Source organism: Xiphophorus couchianus, chromosome 19 (assembly GCF_001444195.1).
Source record: "Xiphophorus couchianus chromosome 19, X_couchianus-1.0, whole genome shotgun sequence".
In the NCBI taxonomy this organism is placed as follows: Eukaryota; Metazoa; Chordata; class Actinopteri; order Cyprinodontiformes; family Poeciliidae; genus Xiphophorus; species Xiphophorus couchianus.
In genome coordinates this window covers 18399754-18425256 of record NC_040246.1, presented here as the reverse complement: position 1 = coordinate 18425256, position 25503 = coordinate 18399754, and the positions used below count along the sequence as shown (strand labels likewise).

The window sequence follows — 25503 nt, the reverse complement described above, 5'->3', positions numbered from 1 at the left end:
ACAGATCATAAAAACTCTGGCCGCGCTAAACCTCAAACAACTGGACAAAAACACCAGAAGAGTGGAAACAATAAAAGACAAAGAGACTGGTGTGTTTAAAAAAAGTAGGGAAGGAAAGAATGAAAGGATCGAACAAAAGAAAGAAGGATAGAAAGGGAAACGAAGCAAAGGGAGAATAGGAACAAAGAAAAGAAGGAAGGACCTAGCAAAAAGAGAGGAAGGATAGGAACAGAGAAAGAAAAAATAGAAAGGGAGGAAGAGAAGGCAGGGAGAAAAGATCTAGCAAAGGAAGGAAGTAAAGATGGGAAAGAAGGAGTAGAGGAAGATAGGAAAGACGGGACAATAGGAACAAAAGAACTAACAAAGGAAGGATAGAAAACGGCAGGATGGAACGGAGGAAGGAACGATGAGCAGGGAAGAAGAATAGGAAAGAAGGAAGAGGACGAAGGAAGGATCTACCAAAGAAAAGGAAGAATAGCAAGGATCCAGGAAAGGAAGGAGGAAGAATAGAAAAGAAGGAATAATCTAGCAAACAAAAGAAGAAAATTCAATAATTTGGAACAGGTGAAGCTAAAAATGCCACTTGAGGATTTCTGTTTAGAAAATACTTACAGATAAAGGTGGGTTTTTTATTTCAGATGCAAAATGTATATATTTTCGTACAGTTTTGGCTTAATTACACCTCTGCATATGTTGTTCGTTCAACAAATTGCCTTTTTTTAAGTCTGTATTCTCTAGTTAAAGATTAATCGATTACTAAATTAGATGATGATTATTTAAATTGTCTGTTAATCACGATGAATCACTTCAGCCCTACACAGATCTCTGGTTAATTTCGCCGTCTCCGTGTGTGCAGATGGTTTCCTACCTTGAGCCAACATGCTGAACTCCAGAAACAGTGCGATGTGGTAGAGCTCCATGGCCTCCTCCGTGCGCGTGCTTGCCCCCCTGCACCCTGAAACGAGGGCCTGCACCTCGCCCAAACTGCACGACGACGGGCTGCCGCGCAGCACCAGCCCCAGGTCCACCACGTCCGTGTACATGCAGTGGAGGATGACCTGCACGTATTTCCGTGGGATGATGGACTCGTCCAAAACTATCCTGGTGGGCGTCTGCAGCGTGCGCTCCGTCATTTCCTCCCCCGTGCGAATGCGCCTCTGTAAAAGGTTCCTGAAGAACGGCGAGCGCGCAGAGAGGATGGCCTTGTGGGCCCTGAGGTCCTCCTCTGGGGTCGCCCCGCCACCGACGCCGCCTCCTGAGCCCATTGGCACCGCGGCGACCGCCCCTCTCTCGTTGGAGCCGTCGATCATCTCAGAGTCAGAGGAGAAGCTGAGCAGAGCGTCGTAGTAGCACATGTAGTCAAACAAGCCCTTCATATCCGCTTCCAGGGAGTTGGGCGTACCGAACTCCTCGCTGAGCTGAACCAGCATGTCCACGTTCTGCAGCCGGCTGTCCTCGGCTCCGCCCACCCCGAACTCCCCCGTGTACAGGTAATGAAGCAGAGTGGAGAACATGGGCACGTCAATGCCGGCCGTGTCGACATCCATGAGGACCTCGGCACCATAACCAGGAGAAGAGGACAGCAGGTTCTTGAAGAAGGGGCAGCGGGCGGCCAGGATGGCGCGGTGAGCCGGGAAGCAGGTTCCCTGGAAGATGAGATCCACGTCAGTGCAGTACTTGTGCTGATAGAGCGCGGCCAGGTCGCGCTGCAGGCTGGGGGCCTCGGCGCGGGCCAGGCTGGCCTGGAAGCTTAGCTCCTTGAGGGCGGCGGTTCCCTCATACTCCTCCACCAGGGCGTTGGTGTCGCGGACGTCCCAACCGGACAGGAGCTCCCGCATCTGTCGGGCGTGGTCCGCTGAGCGGCTGGACTTCCTCCTTTTGATAAACCGCCGTTTGAGCGTCGCCAGACCCAGGCTCTTCTTCTTCCTGTCCGCCGGTCGCTCATGGCCGTGCTCCAGGCTGTACAGCTTGGACTCCCAGCCATAACCCTGTTGGGAGTACGAAGACGTTCCTGGAACAAAAGCACAGGAAGAAATAAGAAAGGAGGAAACGATGTTTCGCTTTATTTTTAGGGGTGCACTGATTGCAGTGGCTGATTAACGATCTTTATAAAGCTTGATCTGCCGATTCCGACTTTGGCCGATAATTACCTTTTTGTCTGAAATGTTGCTCAATATAGTAAGAATGTCATTGAGTTGGCAAGAGTGGGGTGACTATCGTTAACAGCAAACATGCAGACATGAACTGGTGGGTCAGTCAAACCTCTAACAACAAAGCAAAAGAGCACAGTGGTTGATTTTTAGAGCATTGCTAAGGTAGATCAGAACTATCAATCTTATCTAGATCAGCTTCACGTGGAAGTATCGGCCGATCTACAAAGGTTTAGGTGCACCCCTACTTATCATCAGACATTCAGATTTTCAGGCATTTTGAAACGCGAGTGAAAAGTCGGGCTATCTGCTAAAATCTGCTAAAAGTCTGTTGATTATTTTTTTGGATTACATTTTAGTAACTGGATAGCAAAAGGTGCCAGGCGTTCTTGTCCAACATCAGTGTCTAACCTCAAAAATGTGTCTCTGGAAGAACGACCAAAGAAAGACTTCCCAGCAGATTTAAAGCTGTAAGAGCTCCAAAAGTTGGGCTAGCATCATTATGAATTCTAATTTACTGAGATGCAGCGGTATGTTTATATCATTGATATGAACTGTAGTATTGTCTGACCCAGAGATGAGTGTAAGCTGGAGCTTTGGTTTAGTTCGCTTCAATCAAAATCCAGTTTGTTTATCTAGAAAGTCCAGTTCGTTTGGAGAGGTGTGAATACACAACTTTGATGCGGACCAAAAAAGAAAACTCTAATCTGCCTGCAAACCTCGGTTAAAGTGAATTCTGATGCAGTTAGAATGCATATGTGAACGCCAAGCGCGCCGGAGACAGCTCCAAAAGCAGGAAGCGGACTTTAGCGCAGGGCATTCTGGGTAAATGCATCCAAAACAAACGTGTGAGTCTAGCGCTAGAAGGAGAAATAGTTTGTGGTCTTTTACCAAAAAAACCCAAAAAACAAAAACACTGAAATCTGGCGTTACTCTATTTGTGTTTACATTTTACAAAAAAGAAAGTTGCAACCCATGTTCTTTTTCATAGGTTTTTGTGACATTTCTTGTCGTGGTTCTTGGTGCAGCGCCCCCCACAGGCGAGGAGGGGAACAGATTTTTTTAAAGGGTTTGATTTGACAGTGAAATGAGAAAGGGAACCACATCTGCTGAAAATGTAACAAATGTTGCAACTTTGGTCCCCAACTGAACCAAATCTACCAGATGTGAAAACACCCTTAGTACTAATCTGCTAAAAGGGTCCAAGGTGATGTGGAAGCTAGCTTTTTGTTAAATCTTGGCGTGAGCCTCTGGGTATGATTTATTAATGTTCTCTGGAGCCTGTGTGGGTTCTCTGCAGACATTTGGTCTTCCTCCCACTGCCCAGAAGCTCTCCATTAGGCTCTAAATTACCCACGAGTGTGTGTGAATAACCTCTGTGTTGGCTCCACAAGCCTGAACAGAACCAAAACGCCACTCATGGGCAACCAGTTGTAGGTGATTCAATAACAAATAAGATTTGATTGAGTTTCTGTAGTCATACCAGAGGTACTGCTGCAGGCGGACATACAGAAACACAACCTGCCTCTGGCATCCCTTGCAGGTCGGGCGCACGCTGCCTGATCAGGCACCTGGATCACGTTCAGCGGCAACGCAAGATATCCAGGACCCCCGTTTCTTTTGATTTCAGAGCACAAATTGGTTCCTCACAGAGTAACAGCCAATCAAGACGCTGTGCTCCTTTGTGAACTTTTAGGGCTGCAAGTAAAGATTATTAGTCTATCAAATATTCTGACGATTGATCAAATAATCGGATTTTAAAAATTGGCAAATTTTGCAGATTTTTCATTTAACCACTCAAGCTTACTTTATATAGTATTAAAAATAAAAACAAACAATTAATTAAATTCCTTTTTGAATAAGAAAATAAACATTTTATTGCCATAAATGCAATAATCTGTAACTCCTCTAGTGTACACTTGATCATTTGTAGCGAATGATGCTACAAATGATTTAAAAACATGCAAAAAACTTATTAGTACTCTGGGGGATGATCTGTTGACTATTTTTTGGATCAACTAGTTAATAAATAGATAACAAAAAGGTGCCTAATTAAAAGGATTTGAACAGGTGAAGGTCAAACTAAGCCACCTGATGAGTTCTGGGTCGTTTTTTCATATTTAATGCAAAATAAACATATTTTTAATGTAATTGTTGCTTAATTGAGGGTGTTCTGTCAGCAAATGACACGTTTTAGGATCTCCAGTTAATGCTTATCCAATTACTAATTTAGTTGACGATTCCGTTTGATAATCGATTAATCATGATTCAGCCGATTAATTGTTTCAGCCCTATAAACTTTAAGCCATTCTCACAGATTTAGACCAATCTGTTCCACTAAATGGCAGTTATGTTGGGCTTGAGACAGCGTGGGTACGTCAGCGGAGGCTCTGCCAAGGAGATCCTCTCCGCCTGACCTCCTGTCAGGATCCATCAATGTGACCCACATAGTAATCACTGGAACTCTGAATCATCTGTGGCCGGGCCAGATCAACTGAGCGGCTCCAGGACATCGCAGGCAATGAAGATCATTTGGCTCTTCTAACAATACATTCACTCTGAAGTTTCCCCCCCGCTCAAAAGAAACTGGGGCTTGACTCATTTAGAAACCGAAACTTTAACCTCTCAGACGAAGCTCATGATAACTCCACAGGAAGATCAAAGAAGTCTCTTTCTCTTCCTTCAAGAAGACAGTCAGGGTTCAATTCAACTCTAAAACCAGCTATCACAGCAAAATAACAGCCTGTTCTGTCAGAGAAACAGTTTAAAACCAGGGTCACATTTCAAAGGGCTGCTTTGAAATGTGTACCTCTCATTTAATGTTTAGGGCTGAAACGATTAATCGTGAGCAATCAATTATTGAAATAATCATCAACTAATTTAGTAATCAATTAATCGTTAACTGGAGTAAACAGATGTTTTAAAATGGCAATTTGATGAAAAAACAACATTCAGAGCAGCAACTAAGCCAAAACTATGCAAAATGTATATTTTGCATTTAAGATAACAATTTACATTTTTAAGATCCCTAAAACTAAGCTAAAGCATCTTTTCAGTTTCAACCCGTCCAAATAAACTACCGTAAAGAAATGCTGTCATTGCATTTTAAGCAATAACATATTCTCTTATTTAAAAAAGGTCCTAAATTATATATTTACATCTCAAAATGTGTGAAACAAAAAATCTGTAGAAAGTGCCACTTTTTTTTAATCTGATTAATCGATTAGTCACAATAAGCGAGAGAATAATTGATTACTAAAGTAATCGTTAGCTGCAGCACTAACAAAACATAAAGTCAAAAAAAACATACTGTGACCACAAAGAATCTAAACTAGAGCTGAAACAATTAATTGGATTAATAATGATTAATCAATTATTTAAATAAGTCACTACTTTAGTAATCGATTAATCGCTAACTGGAGACTCAGAAAAAATCCATTTGCTGAAAATAAAACAGAGCACTAATTAAACCAAAATTGTACAAAAATATTTTTCACCAATACAAATTAACTAAAAGAACGTTCTGTTGTTGCATTTTAGCCAATAAAATATTTATTTTAGTTAAAAAATGTAACTGAATTATTTGTTTTTGATTGCACCTTTTAATGTATTTGTAAAACTGCATAAAAAGGTTTAAGTGGTTAAACGAAAAATCTGTAAAATATGCTAATTTCTTTTATCCGATTAATCGATTAATCATCAGAACAAATGATTACTAAAATAAGCTGCAGCCCTAATAAACATACCAAGCAAACATATTGTGAGTCCACAGGGTGTAAAATAATAAAAATACCTTTTGTGATGTCATTCTGGTCAATGAGATTTGAAATTGCATTTCTTTGCTCGCCTGCCTTTGACTATGCTTCAAAACAAGGCCAAGCGGCAGAGAAAGGCACATGGAAGCGCCTGCTAATGCTCCAGCCTCGGCTCTATGAGTCAACAGCCTGGTTCAAGAGCTCTTATGCACAAAATTATTCACCTCCTGCACCATCAGTTGCCATGGAAGCAGGTTAATCTAATCTAAAGTGTGAGTAAGTGCATGGCAGAGCCATATTAGTATGCATTTGTAGGAAGGATAGACATATATACTGGTTCATTACGCAGAAAAAAAAAAAAAAATCAGGTTTTTAACCTACATGAGAAGCGACAGAGATAGTTTAACGCAGCATGGAGAAGCTTAAATGAACTTACCTATAAAGGTCTGCTGCGACTGCATGTTTCCCCCGATGCGCGGGGAGCAGGAATGTGGATAACTGGATCCATTGGCCCCCATCCTTACGTCTCTTCACTTGTTGTTTGGGGGGCCCCCCGGGTGCTGAGTCATCTTGCTCGGGCCTCAGCTGTGGGGGTCGGGCATGGACCTCCTGAACCCTCCTCCAAGCCCCAGGCCCCGGCCGCTGAACCCCGAAAAAAATGGGGGAAGAGAACAAATAGAAAGTTAAAGTCAAACTGCGTCTAGCATCTCAATTCCATCAAATTTTTGGTTTAATTTTTGGTATATCTGGATTTGTTTTCCACCAATGCACTCCTTCCACAGTTCAGAGTGAATCACGTTGTTTGACATCAGGTGAACTTTACAATGAAATATTAGGGTCAGATTTCCTCTTTTTAATATTACAAGAATACAGCCAAACCATTAGGAGAATAGAGGTGAAATATTACAAGAATAAGGTGTTAATATCAAGAATTAAACCACAGTTTTTTACACAGTACAATTAAATAATTAAAAACAATCCTAGTACTTTGCTGTATAACTCACAGAGGCGATGAATGAAATAAAAGCCATTTTACAAAAACAAAAAATAAAAATTTAAACTGGAAATAAAAATTTAAGACTGAAAAAAAAAAAGTTTTGGAACCGAGAAAAAATTTTCAAAACTACTTTACAGATTTCAGGTTTTTGTTCTATTTCAATTTTTTTCAGCTTCAAACAATAACAATCTGAAATTGAACAAAGAAAATGTTGAAACTACTTTTCAGATTTGCGGGAAAAAAACCAACTAAATTCTGAGAAGTATTTGTAACTCTTTTTTTAGTTTCAATTTTTTTTTCTTCATATTTTTGTTTAAAAATAATTTTTCAATTTTTAAAAAAACATTTGAACAAAGTTTTTCTCATCAGTCATTTGTGATTTCTTTTTAGAAAAAAAAGTGAGAGAAAGAAAAAAAAAATCAGATTTTGTGCGAAACAAACGGTATATTTTATTTTTAAGCTGTGTCGCCCAGACCCTGTGAGAGATAATGAACGCCCGGCGGCGCCAGCGTTGACGAGGCTGAACAGAGAAACACCTAATTACATCCATCACCTCCTTTCAGCCACATTGATTTTACCGCAGCGATCAATCATAGCCGTCCTGGCTGTTTCAACGGCCTGTGTGGATTTAAAAAAAACACGTTCTGAGGTTTTTACTTCAGGGAGTTTTCCTTCTCAGATCTTCGTGTTTAGGCTTTTATCTGCAATCTTCAACAGAGACTTCCTCTTCCTCCCCTCAGGAAACTGATTGCAGTCAACAACAAATCTAATGCAGCTTGGCTTCAACATTAAAACAAACAGATACACAAACACAGGACATTCCAGTCCTATGCCCATTACATGGCAATGGTGGAGCATGAATTTAGAGAATCAGAATTAATATTTTAGGTCATTTGAAACTGTTTTTAGTGTAACAAGGCGACAGGACAGGTATTGGAGTCTGCCACCTGCAGTTGGGTGACAGATTATTTCAGCAGCACCTACAGAGAAGTGGAAACAGATTTAAATACAGCCTTTAGCTCTGACTGCAGGTAGGTGGAGAGAATGAATAGTATGTGACGTCAACCTGATCGTTAACATGTCATGATCACCATAAAATCCAAAGACTTAACTGGGACCAGACTGGACTTTTTATTTTATTTTATTAACAAATGACAACAGATGAACCAAGGCTTTACTGATTACATTATTATTTATAGTCTTAAATAAAAGCAGATTTTATTGTAGGAAGTTGTTGGCATTCATCTACAATTCCTTTTTTTTGTGATCATTTGAACGCCTCATTTTTGAGAGTGCAACAAGCAACTGATAAGTTCACAAACTGAAAAATGTACAAAATTACAGGCTCAAATATATATATAACTTCACGCATTAATATGTGTTTAAACTTCCCTCAGTAAGTGACAGAGAAACCCAAACAATGACGTGTGTTTAGAATCCTGTTGGAAATCCCAGAAGTGTCTAATGTTGAGAGGACAACAACTTCTGACCAGAACGAACTAACCTACCAATGAACCAATGAATGAATGAATGAACCAATGAATAAAACAAACCAATGAAAGAATGAATGAATGAACAAAACAAATGAACAAACCAACATACTACTAGTGTACCAACAAACCAAAAAACTGAACCAATGAATGAACACATGCACCAATTAACAAATTATAACAAACCGCTAACAAAACTCACCCAACTTTTATCAACTGATCCACTTTTTTTCTATATTTAGCAAAATTTCAGACAAAAAAATTTTAGAAAATAGCAAAAACAAAATTCCCAATCACACTGTCAGTTTTATTTAACATCAACAGTTGACATTTACCATAATAAATCAAAATTCTTACCATGATAAGAAATCTTTCGCAATCAATAATAAGCGATACCATAAACGCCCACCTTTACAACACTTTGGAGCCAAACAAAAGAACCCAAATTCAACTTAAGCAGCAGAATTATAACAGCCTCATCCAGGAGTTTATTACTGAGACCTGAATCTCCAGTAAAGGTGCAACGTTAAGAGCCCTTTCTGCACATTCAGGCCTCAATAAAGAGCTGTTGGTTACGTTTTGCTCCCAACAGAGCTGGTTTAGTGTTGCAGACACAGTTTGAGCTGGACTATGCGTCCCTAATGAGAGGTGACATGAGACACTCCCTGCCCCCTCACACTTCAAGCTGCTCACCTTGTATCAGCATTTCCCTTTTCTTCCTGTTTTAAAACACAATGAAAGGCTTACAGAACCAAAACATGAACTACATCTGGATCTACCTGAAAATGCATGACATAAGGAGAGGATTCATTATTCAAATGACTCGCTGGGGCCCATCAATCATTAATGAGGATTTTCTCATCATGGCGAGAGAAAATGGGAGCTGGAAGTATCTTTATAACCTGAGAAATCAATTAGCTAAAACAAAAAAAGAAGCACATCTTCAGTGTTCATTCATGAGCAGCTCATTCAGTTTAACATTGTTGGAGTGTAAATTTACAGTTTAGCTGCATCAAAACCTGTAACATGACCTGTGAGATGTGGGCATTGTGTGCTTAGCAAAGCCAACTGGACAGAAATAGTGAGTAATTATAGACTCGGTTTGACTCGGGAGATATTTGATATGATCAGATGTGCTCCAAAACGAGGTCATAAAACAGAGCAGCGCAGGGAAACCAGAACTTTCTAACAAAGAGTGACCTCCAAAGCTGTGACGTGTCGATGCACACATCATCACACTGCAGGAGAGGACTGCAGGTGGATGGGAAAACAGTTCACACCGTTCCCTGAGGAAGCAGGATGACTGCAGGGACGCCAGCGACAGGCTGCTCCAATCAATTAAATCAGTTTCTCATTAGGCTGATTACAGGCCCGACTAAAGGAGGCACGAAAAACTAAAAGAATCAGAAAAGACTGTAAATAAAAGGCTGAAACGATTAATCATATTAATCGTGATTAATCATATTAATTGTGATTAATCAACTATTAAAATAATCTAACAAACTTGTTATTTAATCAAATTACTTTGATTTTTTATCAGTTTAATTGTAATAGTGATAAATCAGATTAATTATAATCAATCATTAATGTGATAATAAGATTAATAGTGATTAATTGCTTATTGAAATAAACTAATTTGTTTTTTTAAATCAAATTAGCTTAATTTTTAATCTGATTAATCATTATTAATAACGATTAATCGGATTATTTGCAATTAATCTGATTTATCACAATTAATCAGAGTAATTATGATCAGTCATTGAAATAATCAACTACTCATTTGCAAGACCAAACCGTTTTGATAAAACTAATATAGTAATTGATTAATCGTTAATTGGAGGATACACACTGAAATAAAAGGGTCATTTGCCGGGGAAAAAAACAACATATTCAGAGCAGTAATTATGCCAAAACTGTACAAAGTATAGATACATTTTGCATACAAGATAAAATAACGCCTTTGTCTGCAAATATGTTTTATCAAAAACTCCTCAAGCGGCATATTTTTTAGTTTCACCTGTGTCAAATTCACCACAGAAAGGCAATTGTATTGCATGTTAGGCAATAAAATGTTCATTTTCTTATTTAAAAAAGGTAGTAAACTATTTATTTGAATCTTTTAATGTATTTTCAATATTCTATAAAAAACACTTATGTGGTTTGAATATGCCCATTTAAAAAAATCTGATTAATTAATTACTCGTCAGAATAATTGATGACAATAATAATGGTTAGTTGCAGACCTAGAATAGGAACAATGAAATGGTAAAATCTATTTAAGTCTTCGATGACTCACGGAGAACAATTAACAATACAAACTGCTCCTCTACACAGTTCCCCTTTCAACGTAGACAGTCAGCTGGTCGCGTTTAGCTCTGGAGGCCATGAAACAAAACCAAAAACATTGTTCTACCAATAATTTGTTTTTAGGATCTTTCGGAATAAAAATTACTGCATTCGGGGAATGAATCTCAGGAAACAGTAACATTGTTTTGTTCTCCATTCAGCCAATCAGAGAAAGGAGCATCCAAAGACGTTTCAGATACTCAGAGTTTACTTCCTTTAACTTCATGCCAAGTTTTGGTTTTTGAGGATAAAACTTCAACAATTACAGTCATCTAATGATCAATGCAACAGCATTTAGCCTGTTCAACTAAAAACATTTCACAGAGGATCTAAAACAATGGCCGGGAGTGGATCCACAATTTCAGAGAGATTACTGCAGGATTATCACAGCCTGCATATGGCTCCTCACGATCTCAAGATAACTGCACCTCAGAGAAGTCACTTTAAAGGTCTATGCAAATCTACTTTTATTTAATTAACATATGACAGACAAAAGAGCTCTGCAGATCAGTGAGGGAAGCAGAAAAGGTCAGAGAAGTGTCCAAACATTTTATTTCAGAGCAGCATTGATGGAAATTGTCATTAATGTTTGAAAATAATAATAAATAATAAAGAGTCCCGATCAGTCCTCAATCCTCATCCAGAGCTGTAGGGTTCAAACTATTATTCTAGCAAGTAAGTGATCTTTTTTTTTTAAATGGCACATTCTGCAGATTTTTTATTAACTACATAATCTTATTTTAATACGATATTAGAAATACAATAAAATATGCAAATAAACACTAAAAACGTGTTATTACATAAAATGCAGTACCATAAGGATAATCTAGTGATTATTTTTTAGATTAACTGATTAATGATTCAAAAGCAAAAGGTTCTAAATAGATTTATTTTTACAAAAATTTTAAATGCAAAATGTATGTATTTTTAGAACAGTTAATTCATTGGTATCCAAACTTTTTGCTATTAGGGCCCAAGTTGTCAAACTGAGAGAACCAAAGGGGAACAACTATATATATATAAGATAATTTTATTGGTCTGAAAAAATCTCTCCCGATACTTGCAAACCGAGGGGCCAAACAAAATTCTCCAGAGGGCCACAAATGGCACCTTGGACATCCCTCCATTAATTATTGTTCTGGATGTGCTGTTCTTTCAGCCTTTTTTGAGTTTGTATACTCCAGTTAATGGTTAATTGATTACTAAATTAGTTGACAATTTTTTTCAATAATTGATTAATCACGATTAATCGTTTCAGTCCGAGTACTCCCCAGTCCTTCCTAAGCATTTTTAGTTTTGTTGTGTCTTCCTCAAACCCTCTCAGTCCTTCTCAAATGTCGTCAAACGACCTCTGACCTCTTTAGTGCTGCACAGTCTGTCAGTCTACCTCTCCAAGTCCCTTTTTGTCCCCATCAGAAAGGGTCAGTAGTCCCTCTCAGGACTCTCTAGTCTCCCTCTTCCGTCCTCCTCAACACTCTTCAGTTCCCCCCAGTCCAGTTCGTCCTGTCTCAGTCCTCCTGACACTTCCTCGGTTCTGTTCAGTCCTCCTCGGACCTCCTAAGTCCCCCTTCAGTGTAATTAGCAGCAGCTCTTCAGCAGCTAGCTTAGCTATCTGTGGCTTTAACTCTTCGGTGTTTTCCTGGAAGCCGAGGAACATCTGTTGAACAGAAACCGTTCGGATCGTATTTACCTGGAACTTCAGAGCTTCCTGTCCATAGTTTGCACCCGGATCACAGCGCAGTTCAGTCCGGTCCAAGTTGTCTGATCAGCAGAGGAAGGGAGGAAAAAAAAGCTGCTCAGCTCCTTCTTTCTCCAACTCTGCTCATTACGCTCCGATCGACGTCAGCCACCAAATTAAACCGTAAAAATGCGAAGCCTTTTCCACTTCCGTCGACTTCCCCTCATTTCTCAGAATCTATCTCCACCTAAAACTGAACTAAAGCTTTATTTAATCTCGGTTCGGCTCGGTATTTCCCCCACAACGCCTTGTTGGGTGGTTTTTACGGCCTATCCCGAAGCCAACGAGTCCAAGCTGGCTGAAATGAAATCACAGCTTCCGGTTTAGCGTTTCAAAATAAAACTTAACAGTGAATAGTCGGAAACTATCTATGAACGCTAGTCGAATATTTAACATCTACAGTTAACCTTAATACATTTCTAGTTTTGATACAGATAAAACATTTTAAATGTTAACGCATTAACATTTGGGTGTGCTTATTCTTAACTCCGGAAGTGAAATGAAAGCTCCGCTAACTTGACAGCTTCTTTCGCTCTACTTGCAGAAACGAACATAAGAACTCAGAGCAGATTGGCTAATTTTTCATTTGCGAGCGCCCTCTAGCGATTCTTTACATAAATTAACAGTGGAGAAAAAGTACAAGACTAATTTATTAATTTAATTTATTAATTAATTCATAAACAAAACTTACCAAAGTGCTCAGAGATGTAGCATATGTCTTAATATAGATTTTTACACTACTAGATTTTTACAATACAAGTCTGTTTGCTTATCAGAGACAGACATTTAGGAAATTAAAGTGCGATAAGGCAATTATTGCTCGCATGTATTGCGTATAAAATATATAGTGATTTTATATTATTAAAAATCCAAACGAACACTTACTACCTCACATATAAATATGATAGTAGCGATTTAATGTGTTTAATTAATTTATCTGCCACTGCAGATCATTTTTTTGCATCCTGATGAGGGCGCCAGAATACACCTAATGCACTGAGGTTCAATTTCTGCTAATCAATAGAGAAATCAAGATGGAGGTTTGTGTAACTAACTTGTGTAAAGCGACCCTGGATTAGTACTGGAAGTGGTTATTTAGTGTTACTGTTGAAAACAACAGAAAATGACAAAACAATTAATTTTTTCAGGTATCTTTGGTAAACAGAAGTTTAAATATAGATTGAATTAGTTTGTAACTTGCAGCAGCATATGTAGAGATGCGTGATTTTCTTGAATGAGAAGAATCTGATTTGGCAACAAATTTATTTTTTCTTATGATGAAGTGACAAGTCATGCAATTATCACGTTTTATTGCTTTGTCTGATTAGCATTGAATGCAAGGACAGTCAACAATTAAACCATCCTCTTATTCTGTGTTACACTTAGGGTTTTATTTAAAGCCAAATTAGAAATCTAACATATTTTGTGCTTTTCCTGCAGCCACACAACCTAGACCACTGGTGCTGCCTTAATGAAGCCTTTTCCTGTTATTTTAAGTGTTTTTGGTTTATGGAAGTGACTCCTCCTCGGATGAACGATGGGAACTTGTTAAAGTTGATCTTATCTGCTTGTGCCTCAGGGGACGTAGAGGGGGATTTGTGCAGAAACATTTCCTTTAAGTTAAAGACACGAACTGAGAGGCGAAGCAAGAAGGATGTCTTCCATCTTCAGGAGAGCAACACTGACCAGGACGCTCCTCATGAAAACTGCTCAGCAAAACCAAAGGGAAACCATCTACAGCAAACCGCCGAAGGAAAAGATCAGCCCAGCGGTAGGACTGACTATTTGTTTTCCAGTTTGAGCAAATCTGTTTATAATAATGTTCTAGGAATGTATGACAGCAACTTAGGGCCATTCTAGACTGAAAAAAATAAAAAGGAGGAGGAGTAAATTTCAGCCAAAAAACGCAGATAAATTCAGAGATTAATCTCAGAAATTCTCTAGAAAAAATGTTGGAAATTTCTGACCTTCAAAAGTTTAAATTTGCTATAAAAAATGTGAAATTTTGAGATTAATTTCAGAAATATTCCAGAAAAAACTATAAATTAATTAATTTATTAGTTAATTAAAGTTGAAAAATTGTGAGAAAAAAAAAAGTCAGAAATTTTGAGACTAATCTCAGAATATTTCTAGAAAAACTTGGAATTTTGTGAATGTAAAATGTTGAAAATTTGTGAGAAAAAAAATCTGAAATTTTTAGATTTATTTCAGAAATTTTCTAGAAAAAAACGATAAAATTTATAAGCTCCAATAGCAAAAATGGGCTAGAAAGAATAACAACAAAAAACAAAAACAAAGTTTAAGTTCAGATTTTTTTTAAATAGAAAAAACAAAGAAGTATTTGAGCTCCAGAAGTTTAAATTTAGGAGCTGAATTCTTAGAACTTTTTGAGAAAATACTTGTAATTCTTTGATTGTCAAAAGATAAAAATTAGTGTAAAAATCAGATTTTTTTTTTTTCAGATTAATCTCAGAAGTGTTCTGAAATTTTGAGTTTCAAAAGTTTAAATTTGTTTTTACCTGTGAAACACAGAAATATCCATGTTTTTTCCAGAAACTTTCTGAGATTAGTCTGAAAATTTCTCAGTTTTTTGGCAGTAATGTACTCCCTTTTTTCTACCTAAATGAACCCTAATCCACTGTGGTATAAATGTGATCTGTAATATGGTCGTTTTCATGTAAATTAACATGAAACATTGATAAATTAACCACGTTTTAAGATCCACTGGACCTACAAACCTGCTTCAGGAGAGCAGAACCTTTTCTGAGATACTTTATTGGCTGTAATGCGATGAACTCAAGCAGACACTCTGCTCTCCTCTGCAGAGTGGGGGAGATGTTTTATTCATTCTGCAGGCTTTGGCCTCTGAAAAGGATCCAATGATACGACTGCAACACAGCAGCAAACATTTACGCCACTATAAACCTGCTGATCTGTCCTCTGGGACCGGCTTTTATAACTGGTTAGGAATACCAGAGCAGCAAGGGAAATTTCATGGAAGGACAACATATAACTGTGCATGTGGTTATGAGGTGTGAAGACACACAGAAAAATGCAAAATTTTACCAAAAAATTTGGTCTAGTCTCTAGAGAAAAATTCAAACATCTTATTACACTAAACTAATTTACAAGTAACTTTTCATTCAGGAGCTTGTTTTGTTAATTATTCCTTAATATTTATCTGAAAAGTTTTGGTTCCACTAACAGATTATTTCACTTTTAGGAAAAACTTTCTTGTTATAAGTGAAATAATCTCACTTATAACTAGAATAATTGACTTAAAACAAACTACTATATCCTGATGAAAAGTTATTTGTAAGTTAGTTTTAGTGAACTAAGATATTTGCATTAAAACTTGATTAACATGCTTGTGTTTGTGTAACTAGGGTCCTGCACTGCAAAAACATAAAGTTTTACCAAGTATTTTGGTTTGTTTCCAGTGCAAATATATTAATACACTTAAACTAACTTACAAGCAACTTTTCAGACGCCTATAGGAGCTTGTTTTAAGTCAGTAATTTGTTAATATTGATGAAAAAGTTCTGGTTCCACTGGCAGATTATTTAACTTTTAGGAAAAATGTATTGTTATAAGTGAAACAGTCAGCCAGTGGAAGTATAATTAAAAACATTAAGGAATAATTAACTTTAAAAAAGCTACAATTATTTGTAAGTTAGTTTTGTCTCATTTCAAGTGTAATAAGATATTTACACAACAAACTAAACCAAATTACTTGGTTTAGTTTGTTTTACATGCTTTTTTGAGACATTAAATCACTATAAGTGACATATATAATTGCTATTATGCAGTTTTAAATGTTTATCACACAAGAAATTGAGAAAAACTTCAGATTATGTCTGTGCCTGCGTTGCAGCAGTCGGCCTTTGCCCTGTGTGTGTTTGGGACGGCCCTGTTGGTGCCGGCTGGATGGATTCTGCATCACGTCCCAGAATACCGGCAGAGATCGACTCCCTGACATCCGGAGGAAACCAAATAAAAATCTAATTATTCTGATTTAAACAGACTTTCTGTTTAATCTGTGTTTCAAATGTGTCTCATTTTAAGTTACTGTTTCTCAGGACTTTTGTTTGTGAAAAGTGGTTAAAAAAATAAACTTTACTGACACAGATTCAGACAGAAGTTTTTTATTTACACGTTATGGACATTTTGTGTTGTTTAATTTGACATTTAGTTGTGTCTAGTCAAAGTATAGTTTAAAAATCTAGAATGTAATTACGGATAGTCAGAAGAAACGGGTTTTATGATAAAACTGCCTTCCATAAGTCATCAGTTATAACATTTTTCTTCTTTGTGGTTCACAGGTTGGATATTTTTTCATGACCTGTGAATTTACTTTTCATTCGCTCCATAAATGTGTTTTATTTCATCCAATATCGAACATCTTTCCTAGATTACATGTATTTATTTTAAGCTTTACAGCTTTCTGGATCATTTTAAATGTTTTTATGAGATGTGAGCAGAAAATCATCATCATGCAGAGAAATAAAAACTTAAAAACATGAATAGTATATTTATTTAATTCAGGCCTATCTATCTATCTATCTATCTATCTATCTATCTATCTATCTATCTATCTATCTATCTATCTATCTATGTTAGAAAAAATCATATTTTTGAAATTATTATTGATTTCCAAACTGTAATTTTGCTTTATTTGTTGCTTCTTCTTTACTGAACGGCTTTCCAGGGGATGTGGAAGCAGGATTCATTTCTCTCGTTGTTCCATCATCTTCATTTTTTTATTGAGTTTTTCAGCTTATAGACAGATTTCACACTAAAACTCGTCCCAGGAAATTGTTTTCTTTGCATTATTTGAGCTCTGAAAGCGTTGCGTGTTTCTTGTTATTTTGACCGTTTCTCATTTTCTGCTAAGACATATTACATTTTTTGCTTGGAGTTTCAGAGACATGTTGTCAGTAGTTCATAGAATAAAAGAATAATGTTCATTTTACTCAAACATAAACCTATAAAAAGTGAAATTACAGAAACAGATCTTTTTTTTTTCCAGAGGTATATATCTGCAAATAATTGTCAACTGGAAATTGTTCTCAAAATATATGAGATTTGTGGAAATCTATAACTTTCTTTGTGATATTTGCCTTGATTTTTTTTTTAAAAAGTTCATATCACAATGAAGGAGTTATAGACCTTAAAACTGAGTCTTGGAGCTCAAAATACATTTACAACAATAAGGCTCACAGACTAATACAATATAATGATAAAATGTTGGATTTTATATCTGCAGACATTAAAAAAGCATCATAATGTTGGTGTAAGATTAAAGCAGGTAAAAAACCATCTGTTGCATATTTATTCCTCTTAATCTGTTACAAGTCCTGACGTGTCCAGCGGGTTGTTTTAATGTAAAATAAGCGACAGGGTTTTCCTTCCTGTTTTCAGCTCATTGGGTTGTTCGGATTCTTGAATGACAATTTGTCAAATCCGGATCAGTCCATTTGGAAAGGGATGCAGAGCCAGAACCCAGCCAGCATTTCCCTTCATATCAGCAGCATACAAATTAAAAACATTCCCGGGATGGAAACTTGAGCCGTAAAACGGGTTCTGGTTTAATTTTGGTTAAATGTGGATGTGTGAAACCGACGCAGCGCAGCGCTTTGTCCGCGGCGCAGATGGTCCAATCAGACGGAGCCTGGCTGGAGGAAAGGGCGCACGCATCCAGTGAGGGAAACACACCACCGGGAGGGACATTAAACACCAAAACACCTGACAGTCCGGGTTTATGTCTCCCGAAGTGTCTGCGAAATGTCCACGAAGGCAGAGCAGTGTGAGTACCGGAGCGTGTGCGTGTTTCCCTCCCCTCTCTCATCCCTGTTGGTTCTGGAGAAATGTGATTTAAAAAAAAATTAAATTTAACCAAGAAAGCGACATGAGGGGGATTTGGGAGCTGTCCTTGGTGATGAACGCGTCCCCTCACTGCGGAGGATGAGGAGGAGGAGGATGATGATGATGATGTTGGTCGCGGTGTTTCGTTTCCGTGTGAATGATTGACGTGTCTGCGTGGCGTGAGGATGCTCTCAAGGTCGAGATGAAAGGTTCGGTTCTGACAGGATCAGATGGTGGGATTTTGGTCCCTCAGTGTTTAAATCTGTTGCTGCAGAGATTTTCCCTTCATTTTAAACAGGTTGCAGCTCTGCTGCTGCTGCCGTAGAAACAGGAAACCTGGGGTCAGAAGCCTTAAAGTTGTCTGTTGCTTTAAAAAAAAGAATCCTGTTGCTGTGGTTTTACTAAAATACCCCCAAATAATATTGATTAAAACCTTAAAGGTCAGTGGTTCTGTTACATATTAATATTTAGAGTATAAAAAGACAAATAATATATTTTTCTTGCTGTCTGACATTAAATCAGAGTTAATATTTAGAGTTGTAGGACAGCCAGGATTTCATAAATAATATTTTTGTTTGATAAATGCCAGAATAAAAGGAGGCAGACAGAAATATTATGTTTTTAACTCATATTTGTTGCTGTGTTTATAATGTTTTATATAAATAGGTCTCTCTTATAAACTATAGGTTGGATGTTAATGAACAATATATGTCAAAAGTTTTATTAATTATGAGTCATATGTTTATAAATTAACCTTTGCATAATTAGTGAAATCCCAGGGTATGATGTCTCACATTTCAAACTTGATACTTTTTGTGTGACAAAATGGAAAATTCAAAAATAAATCAGACCAGACATCCAGAGATAAACATATTTAGGTGTGAATTGAGTTAATTGACTCCAGAGAAAAAGAAGCAAAAAGTCTTGTGAAAATGTTAGCTGAAGCTGCTAAAAGAGTGAAGAAAATAATGTTTCAACTTGGACTAAAAAAAACACTGAATGAGGAAGAAGCCATTACTTGAAAAGCAATATTAAAAACTCACATTAGAGGACTGGAAATACACATCTGGGAGAAATATCCTGCAGACTGATGAAGCTAAAATGTGTTTGTCCGGGATGGAAGCTAAGCTTTTCAAGTGATATAAAACATAATAATGCAAATACAGCCTGTCAAATTTCTAAAAAACATTTCACACTGGAACTGGAAGACATTTTGAATATCCAAAATAAATAAGAAGACAAAATAATCAATAAGTTGGATACTTAAGTCTTTGTGATAAAAAATTATCCTTAAAAATGGGGCTTATTGAGACCAGAGTGAAGCTTGTTGTCATCCGGTCTTCGATAGAAAGCAAAAGTCAAGAAGAACAAGCAATCATGTGAGCAATTATTGAGCTTGTTTTGCAATTAATTGCAACAGGCCTAATGGAAGCATCATGTTCATCTAAACATCTAAAAATCTAGCTTGGATGCAAATCCATCTTCCAGATCGACAGAGACGCCTAATCGTAGCATGAAATTAGCTACAAACTGACTTAATGCCAGAAAAGTTAATGCTTTGGTGCATCCGTCACAAAGTCTGGGACGAATAGAAGAACAGTGGGAAGAGAAGAAAAGATGTGCGAGTAAAGAGGCCTTGATCAGTTACACCAGTTCTGTTGGGAGGAATGGGCCAAAATTACTGCAAACTATTATGACAAACATGTGGAAGGAAAACAGAATGGTTGACCCAAGTTATATGGCTTAAATTAAATATTAAGACGTATGTGTAAACCTCCGAGTTTCAAGAAAGTTAACCCTCTCTCGTATTGTTCTGGCATTCAGATTACAGAAATTATTTTGGGAATCCTAAATGACCTAAAGCAAGAAAAATAAAATCTGATTTAAAGTCAGAATGTAAGAAAAACTGTTAGGTGTGTTTTCATACAGTGCAGGGATGCAACTATTCTGACGATTAATCGATTAATCAGATAGTCTGATCCAATATTAGAAATACAATAAAAGATGCAAATAAACGATTTAATTTCTTTTTTAATTTAGAAAATTAGCAATTTATTGCCTAAAATACAATAACAGTGCATTTCATTAGTGAACGTTTGATTGTTTGTAGCAAAGGATGCATCTGCAGCTAAAAATGTAAAAAGGTAAACGTTTTCTGCTTCACTTAACATCAATACAATGTAAAAACACATCTGTACATTTATTTACAGACAAATCCTTTTCCATCTTAAATGTAAAATGTGTATTTTTTGTACAGTTTTGGATAAATTTTTGCTGAGTGTGTTGTTCTTCCAGCAAACGGCCCTTCTTAGTTAACGATTAATCGATAACTAAATTAGTTAATGATTATTTTAATAATAAATTTTTCATAATTAATCGTTTCAGCCCTAATACAGTGTATATAAATATCTGGTTGCTTCTGTGATTTAATCTCTTAGGTAGAGTTACGGCATGTCTGGCAGCCTTTATTTTCAGGGATGGTCATTTACAGGTCAGAGAGTAAAAGTCTCTGCTGAAGCAACAGAAACCGGGTCAGCATGTCTCTGTTTCAACTCTGTTTATATTTCAAAAACAACAAAGTCCCATAAACACCACAGGGAGCAGAAGAACACAGGCAGCCAGCTGGGCTTAGTGTTGAAATGTCCCACAGTGTCATGCCTTAAAAGCTCCTTCCCACGTTCACACAGACCAGATTTTCCCAGCCAGTACTGGGACTTGAACCAGTAGCCTTTTGACTATGAGCTAGCAGGCTGCTGCTGCCTCCTCTAGGGGTTGCAGTGACCTTGCTGCAGCACGTTAAAGGTCAGCTGGTGCAGTCATGGGAACAGAGAAACAGTTTAAATGTAATTAAAACATCCACGTTGTGAACTGCAGAGCTGCACAAGTGGATCCCTGCCAGGCAGCAGCAGAAAAGCTACATTTAAGGCCCAGAATGTTGACTCAAAAGTAGCCGCGTGCCAATCAACCCCAATGTAAAATCAAGCAAATAACGTTGCACAATTTTGTTTATTTTTAATTTTTTTTCTAAGTGGATATTTATTGTCAGTTCAAAACTTGGAAGGGAATTTAATGCTAATGTATTAGTAAGTAAATTAAAATAAAAGCTTCCACCAAAAACATCTGAAATTTAGTGATTTATCTCAAATATTTTTGAGTTCCAAAAGTAAGAAATGTTCAACATTTAAAACACAAAAATTTCCTAAATTTTTGTAGAAAATCTCTGAGATTAATCTCAAACTTTTTGAGTTTTTTGACAGAAATGTACACCAGCAAACTCCAGACGCCATGTTTGTTTTGCTAACAGAAAGCCGCTGTTGTTTTGAAGGATTCTGATTGGCTGACAGGTTTTAGCTTTGCGCCACACTGCCCCCTATGGGTTTGGCATATTTAAAACAACCTTCAGGGGCGGATTTGATGGAAACGCAATTTTATTCCTGAAACGACGTGGCGGAGATATTTGTTATCATCATTTATGTACAGTTCTGTGTGTTTGTGTCGAGATAAAACAGTGATTTCTTACTCTGCTCTTTATTTTGTCTAGTTGCCTCTAAGATACGATACTTGCAAGAGTATCACAACCGTGTGCAACACAATATTTACCCTGTGCCCTCTGGAACAGACATTGCAAACACACTGAAATACTTTTCCCAAACCCTCCTCAGGTAAGTACTCTGAGTGCATAGTAAGTAAACATGAAGTTCAACACATTAGATTATTCCACAACACTGCTGAAAGGGATGACAGTGACACCATACCGAGCATGACAGGAAGTGGAGTAGGATTTGTGAGGAAAGCAGCCTATTTGAGTCTTTTCAAGGTATTAGCGTAGGGGTAGATGGTGATGTTTATTGATTCAGTGCTCAGCTGCCATGAGTTTTCCCTCGCCTCGTCCTTCCCAGGGGGGTGAGGGGCTGCTGCTCTGACTGTGCAGCCGGAGGGTCATCCTGCTCTCCTGGGTGCTGTGAAGAAGGAACAGTGTGTTATTTCCTTCTCCAGCGGGGTCAAGCAGGCAGCCATTTTAGACACATCCCATCTTAAGATGTGTCATTTCCTCATTTTTGTTATCTTAGTTGCAGGGATTTGAGTTTTCCTGGCTGGCCTTGTCTCGCCTTCTCTTTTTAGCTAACATTTGCCAAAAAATACGGGTGACTTTGCATGCTCCACTGAAATTATTATTATCAGCTGATGGTGCAATCTAGAGATTAGAGATTGGCAGCTGGCCTCAATTCTCCACTTTATTCCTCAGGATTATTCCTCTGCTGGAAGCTCCCAGCACAAATCGAATCCACCTACACTGTGAAAACACAAAATCTTACCAAGTACCTTTGGTCTAGTTTTTAGTGCAAATATCTAATTACATTTGAAATAAGTAAGTAACTTTTCAACAAGATATAGAGGCTTGTTTTAAGTCAATAATTCCTTAAAATCAATTAGAAATGACTAGTTCCATTGGTAGACTCTTTACTTACTATATGGGAAATATTTCTTGTTATAAGTGTAATAATCTGCCAATGGAACTGGTACTTTTTCAGCAATATTAATTAATTATTAAGTTAAAATGAGCTCCTGTATTTTGCTGAAAAGCTACTTGTAAGTTAGTTTTGTCTTATTTCAAGTGCACTAAGATATTTGCACTAGAAACCAGAAATACTTGGTAAGACTTTGTGTTTTTGCAGTGTGAAGTTGGTTTTTTTTTGTCAGTCAGCCTCAGTACAGCTTTGATGTCTTCCTTTGGAGCGGCCTCTTAGCCTCAGATATGCAGAGTAAATCCCTCTGCCCACCATTAGACGAGCCGAGTTCCTCTGCTGGGACTCTGGGATCCTCCGTACACCTGCGCTTCCTGCGGCCGGGCGTGGAGGAAACCAGAAAAAGGAAACAAAGACGAGCATTTATGGTTGGAGAAAAACAGAAAGTGGAGTTGGCAGCTGATTCCTACAAGCTAACGATTATTTTAGTTATCAAGTATTCTGACAATTAATCAGCATAAGCCTTAAATGAAATTAGCTGATTTTTCATTTAAGGCTTATTTATACAATACTAGAAATACATTAACAACTGCAAATTTGCATTATTTATTTAAAATTCCTATTATGAATAATAAAATACACAGTTTAAAATGGAATAACAGCATTCCTTTAATGTATACTTTTTTAACAGAATTTGAACTATGTAAAGTTAAAAATGCCCCCTGAGGAGTTTTGGACACAACATATTTACAGAAAAAGATGTTTGTTTTTTGTTTCACTTAAATGCAAATTTTTTTTTTTTCCACAGTTTTGTCTTAATTACAGCTTTGAGTGTGTTGGTCTTCCAGCAGATTACTTTTTATTTGAGTCTGTATACTCCAGTCAACAATTAATCAATTACTAAATTAGTTGATGATTATTTCAATAACAGATTAATCAGCTGACTCATACTAGGGCTGCATCTCCGGATTATAGTTCATATCAATTATTCTGCCGATTAACTGATTAATCAATATATTTTTGTTTTCATATTTTGCAGATTTTTCATTTAAGGTTTATTTACACAATATTAGAAATACATAAAAAATTGCAAATTAACATTATTTATTTTAAATTCCTATTATAAACAAGATAAATACACATTTTATTGCCTAAAATGCTTGATCATTTTTATCATTACAAGTTGATTATTTTTGGATTAAATTATTGATAATTGGATAGCAAAAGATGCTTAATGACTTTTTATGTGTTAATAATTAATATAATTAATAATTAATATATTACGAAATTAGCTGATGATTATTCAAATAATTGATTCATCGCGATTAATCTGATTAATCGTTTCAGCCCCTAATTCTGCAGTTAGCTGCAAAAAATGAAAGAATGATATTTTTTTGCATCTGTTTCCTGAAAGATGAGGGAAATCAGAGTTTAGACTTTAGACTTCATTGTAGCCATTCCCACACGAACACGTCCATTACTGCACATATAGTGAGCACTGTAGAGTTTTACAGTGTATGTATGTCATGTTACTGTATCAGTGCATTCTACATGTGTTTGGTGTCCTTTATGTTTGCAGTTCTTTCTGTTGTCTGTATGCGTGGGTGTGTGTGTGACTCATAAGTGTTTTCTCTGTTTGTATATGTCCACTGTGTGTGTATGGGTGAGAGAAAGGGTGTGTGTGACTGTTTATGTCTGTGTTCATTGTTCAAATTAATGATGTTTTCTCTCTGATGAACGGGCAGTGAAAAAGTCATACTCTGAGCTGCAGACTCTCGTTCACCCAGTTTGAGCCAACACTGCAAAAACAAGTATCACTAAATATTTTTGTCTAGTTTTTCCTGCAAATATCTTAGTACACTTAAAAAAAACCCCTAACTTACAAGAAAGTGTTTATCAAGGTAAAGGAGTTTATATTAAGTACTGGTTCCACTGGCAGATTTTTCTCTTATAACATGGAAAAAACAGCTTGTAATAAGTTAGAAAGCCTGACATTTTTTATTTTTATCAATATTAAAAAAGTACTGACTTAAAAGTGACCTATTGTGGTTCCTTGAACAGGTTAGTCTATTGATTAAACAATAATCAATAGACTGTTCTTCAATTTTATTTTTGCACAAAATTGTTCTTAGATAATGAGCTGTTTTAGGGCATCTTATCACTTTAAATCTAGATAAGCTGCTGCTGGCCACGCCCCCAACTCAACGTTTACACTCGCATGTGAAAATGGCTAATAAATGATGCACAATTATGCAACTGCTCATCTTTGAAAAGCAAAAGTGGAGTCTCCTGCACAACCATCAAGAATGCAAGGAGTGGTTTCTGGACGGTTAGTGGACGAGAAAGGATTTCTCTTTTCCAGCAGCCATTGTACAGTGCATACAGCGCTGTATGCTGACCAAACGTGCTGGTCCTTTGCTCAGGTTTGAGCTTGACTTTATTGAACGTAGGGTAATAAAAGAATTAACAACGTTAAATACAGACAAAACAAATTTAAAACAAAAGCCAACAAACAAAAGAAGAACAGTAGTAAAGTACATTTACATGTTCAAATGAGTGGGAAGAAGTATGAACTTATTTTTACATCCACCCCTCTTACATCTGTAGCATCATCTAATAAGTTACTATTCATGTTAACTTCGGTTTAACTTGGGTTGCTAGGTAACGGGCCGGGCTCTCCTGGGGTTGCTAGGTAA

At 37.1% G+C, this 25503-nt stretch overlaps 2 protein-coding genes and 1 long non-coding RNA gene across 6 annotated transcripts in view; 2 read left to right on the top strand and 1 right to left on the bottom strand.

The window, feature by feature from the left end:
- btbd7 (BTB (POZ) domain containing 7) overlaps positions 1 to 12788 on the bottom strand; it is a 28424-nt gene extending 15636 nt beyond the window's left edge. The window contains exons 1-3 of the mRNA XM_028000081.1: positions 12429 to 12788; positions 6342 to 6547; positions 869 to 2011 (exon numbers count right to left, since the gene is read on the bottom strand). Of these exons, the coding sequence (XP_027855882.1) occupies positions 869 to 2011; positions 6342 to 6423 (1225 nt within the window). The 5' untranslated portion in view covers positions 6424 to 6547; positions 12429 to 12788. The remainder of the gene's footprint in view (positions 1 to 868; positions 2012 to 6341; positions 6548 to 12428) is intronic.
- Positions 12789 to 13985: 1197 nt separating this feature from the next.
- Positions 13986 to 16609, top strand: LOC114133961 (uncharacterized). The gene is made up of 2 exons (XR_003593311.1): positions 13986 to 14247; positions 16351 to 16609. It is a non-coding gene; the product is annotated as an uncharacterized LOC114133961 (long non-coding RNA).
- A 1290-nt stretch (positions 16610 to 17899) lies between these two features.
- unc79 (unc-79 homolog, NALCN channel complex subunit) overlaps positions 17900 to 25503 on the top strand; it is a 63038-nt gene continuing 55434 nt past the window's right edge. For 2 of the 4 annotated variants that reach the window (XM_028000074.1, XM_028000073.1), the window contains exons 1-2: positions 17900 to 18282; positions 21883 to 22003. In XM_028000074.1, coding sequence (XP_027855875.1) covers positions 18261 to 18282; positions 21883 to 22003 — 143 coding nt within the window. In that variant the 5' untranslated portion in view covers positions 17900 to 18260. The remainder of the gene's footprint in view (positions 18283 to 21882; positions 22004 to 25503) is intronic. The other 2 variants (XM_028000076.1, XM_028000075.1) reach the window with 1 other exon arrangement.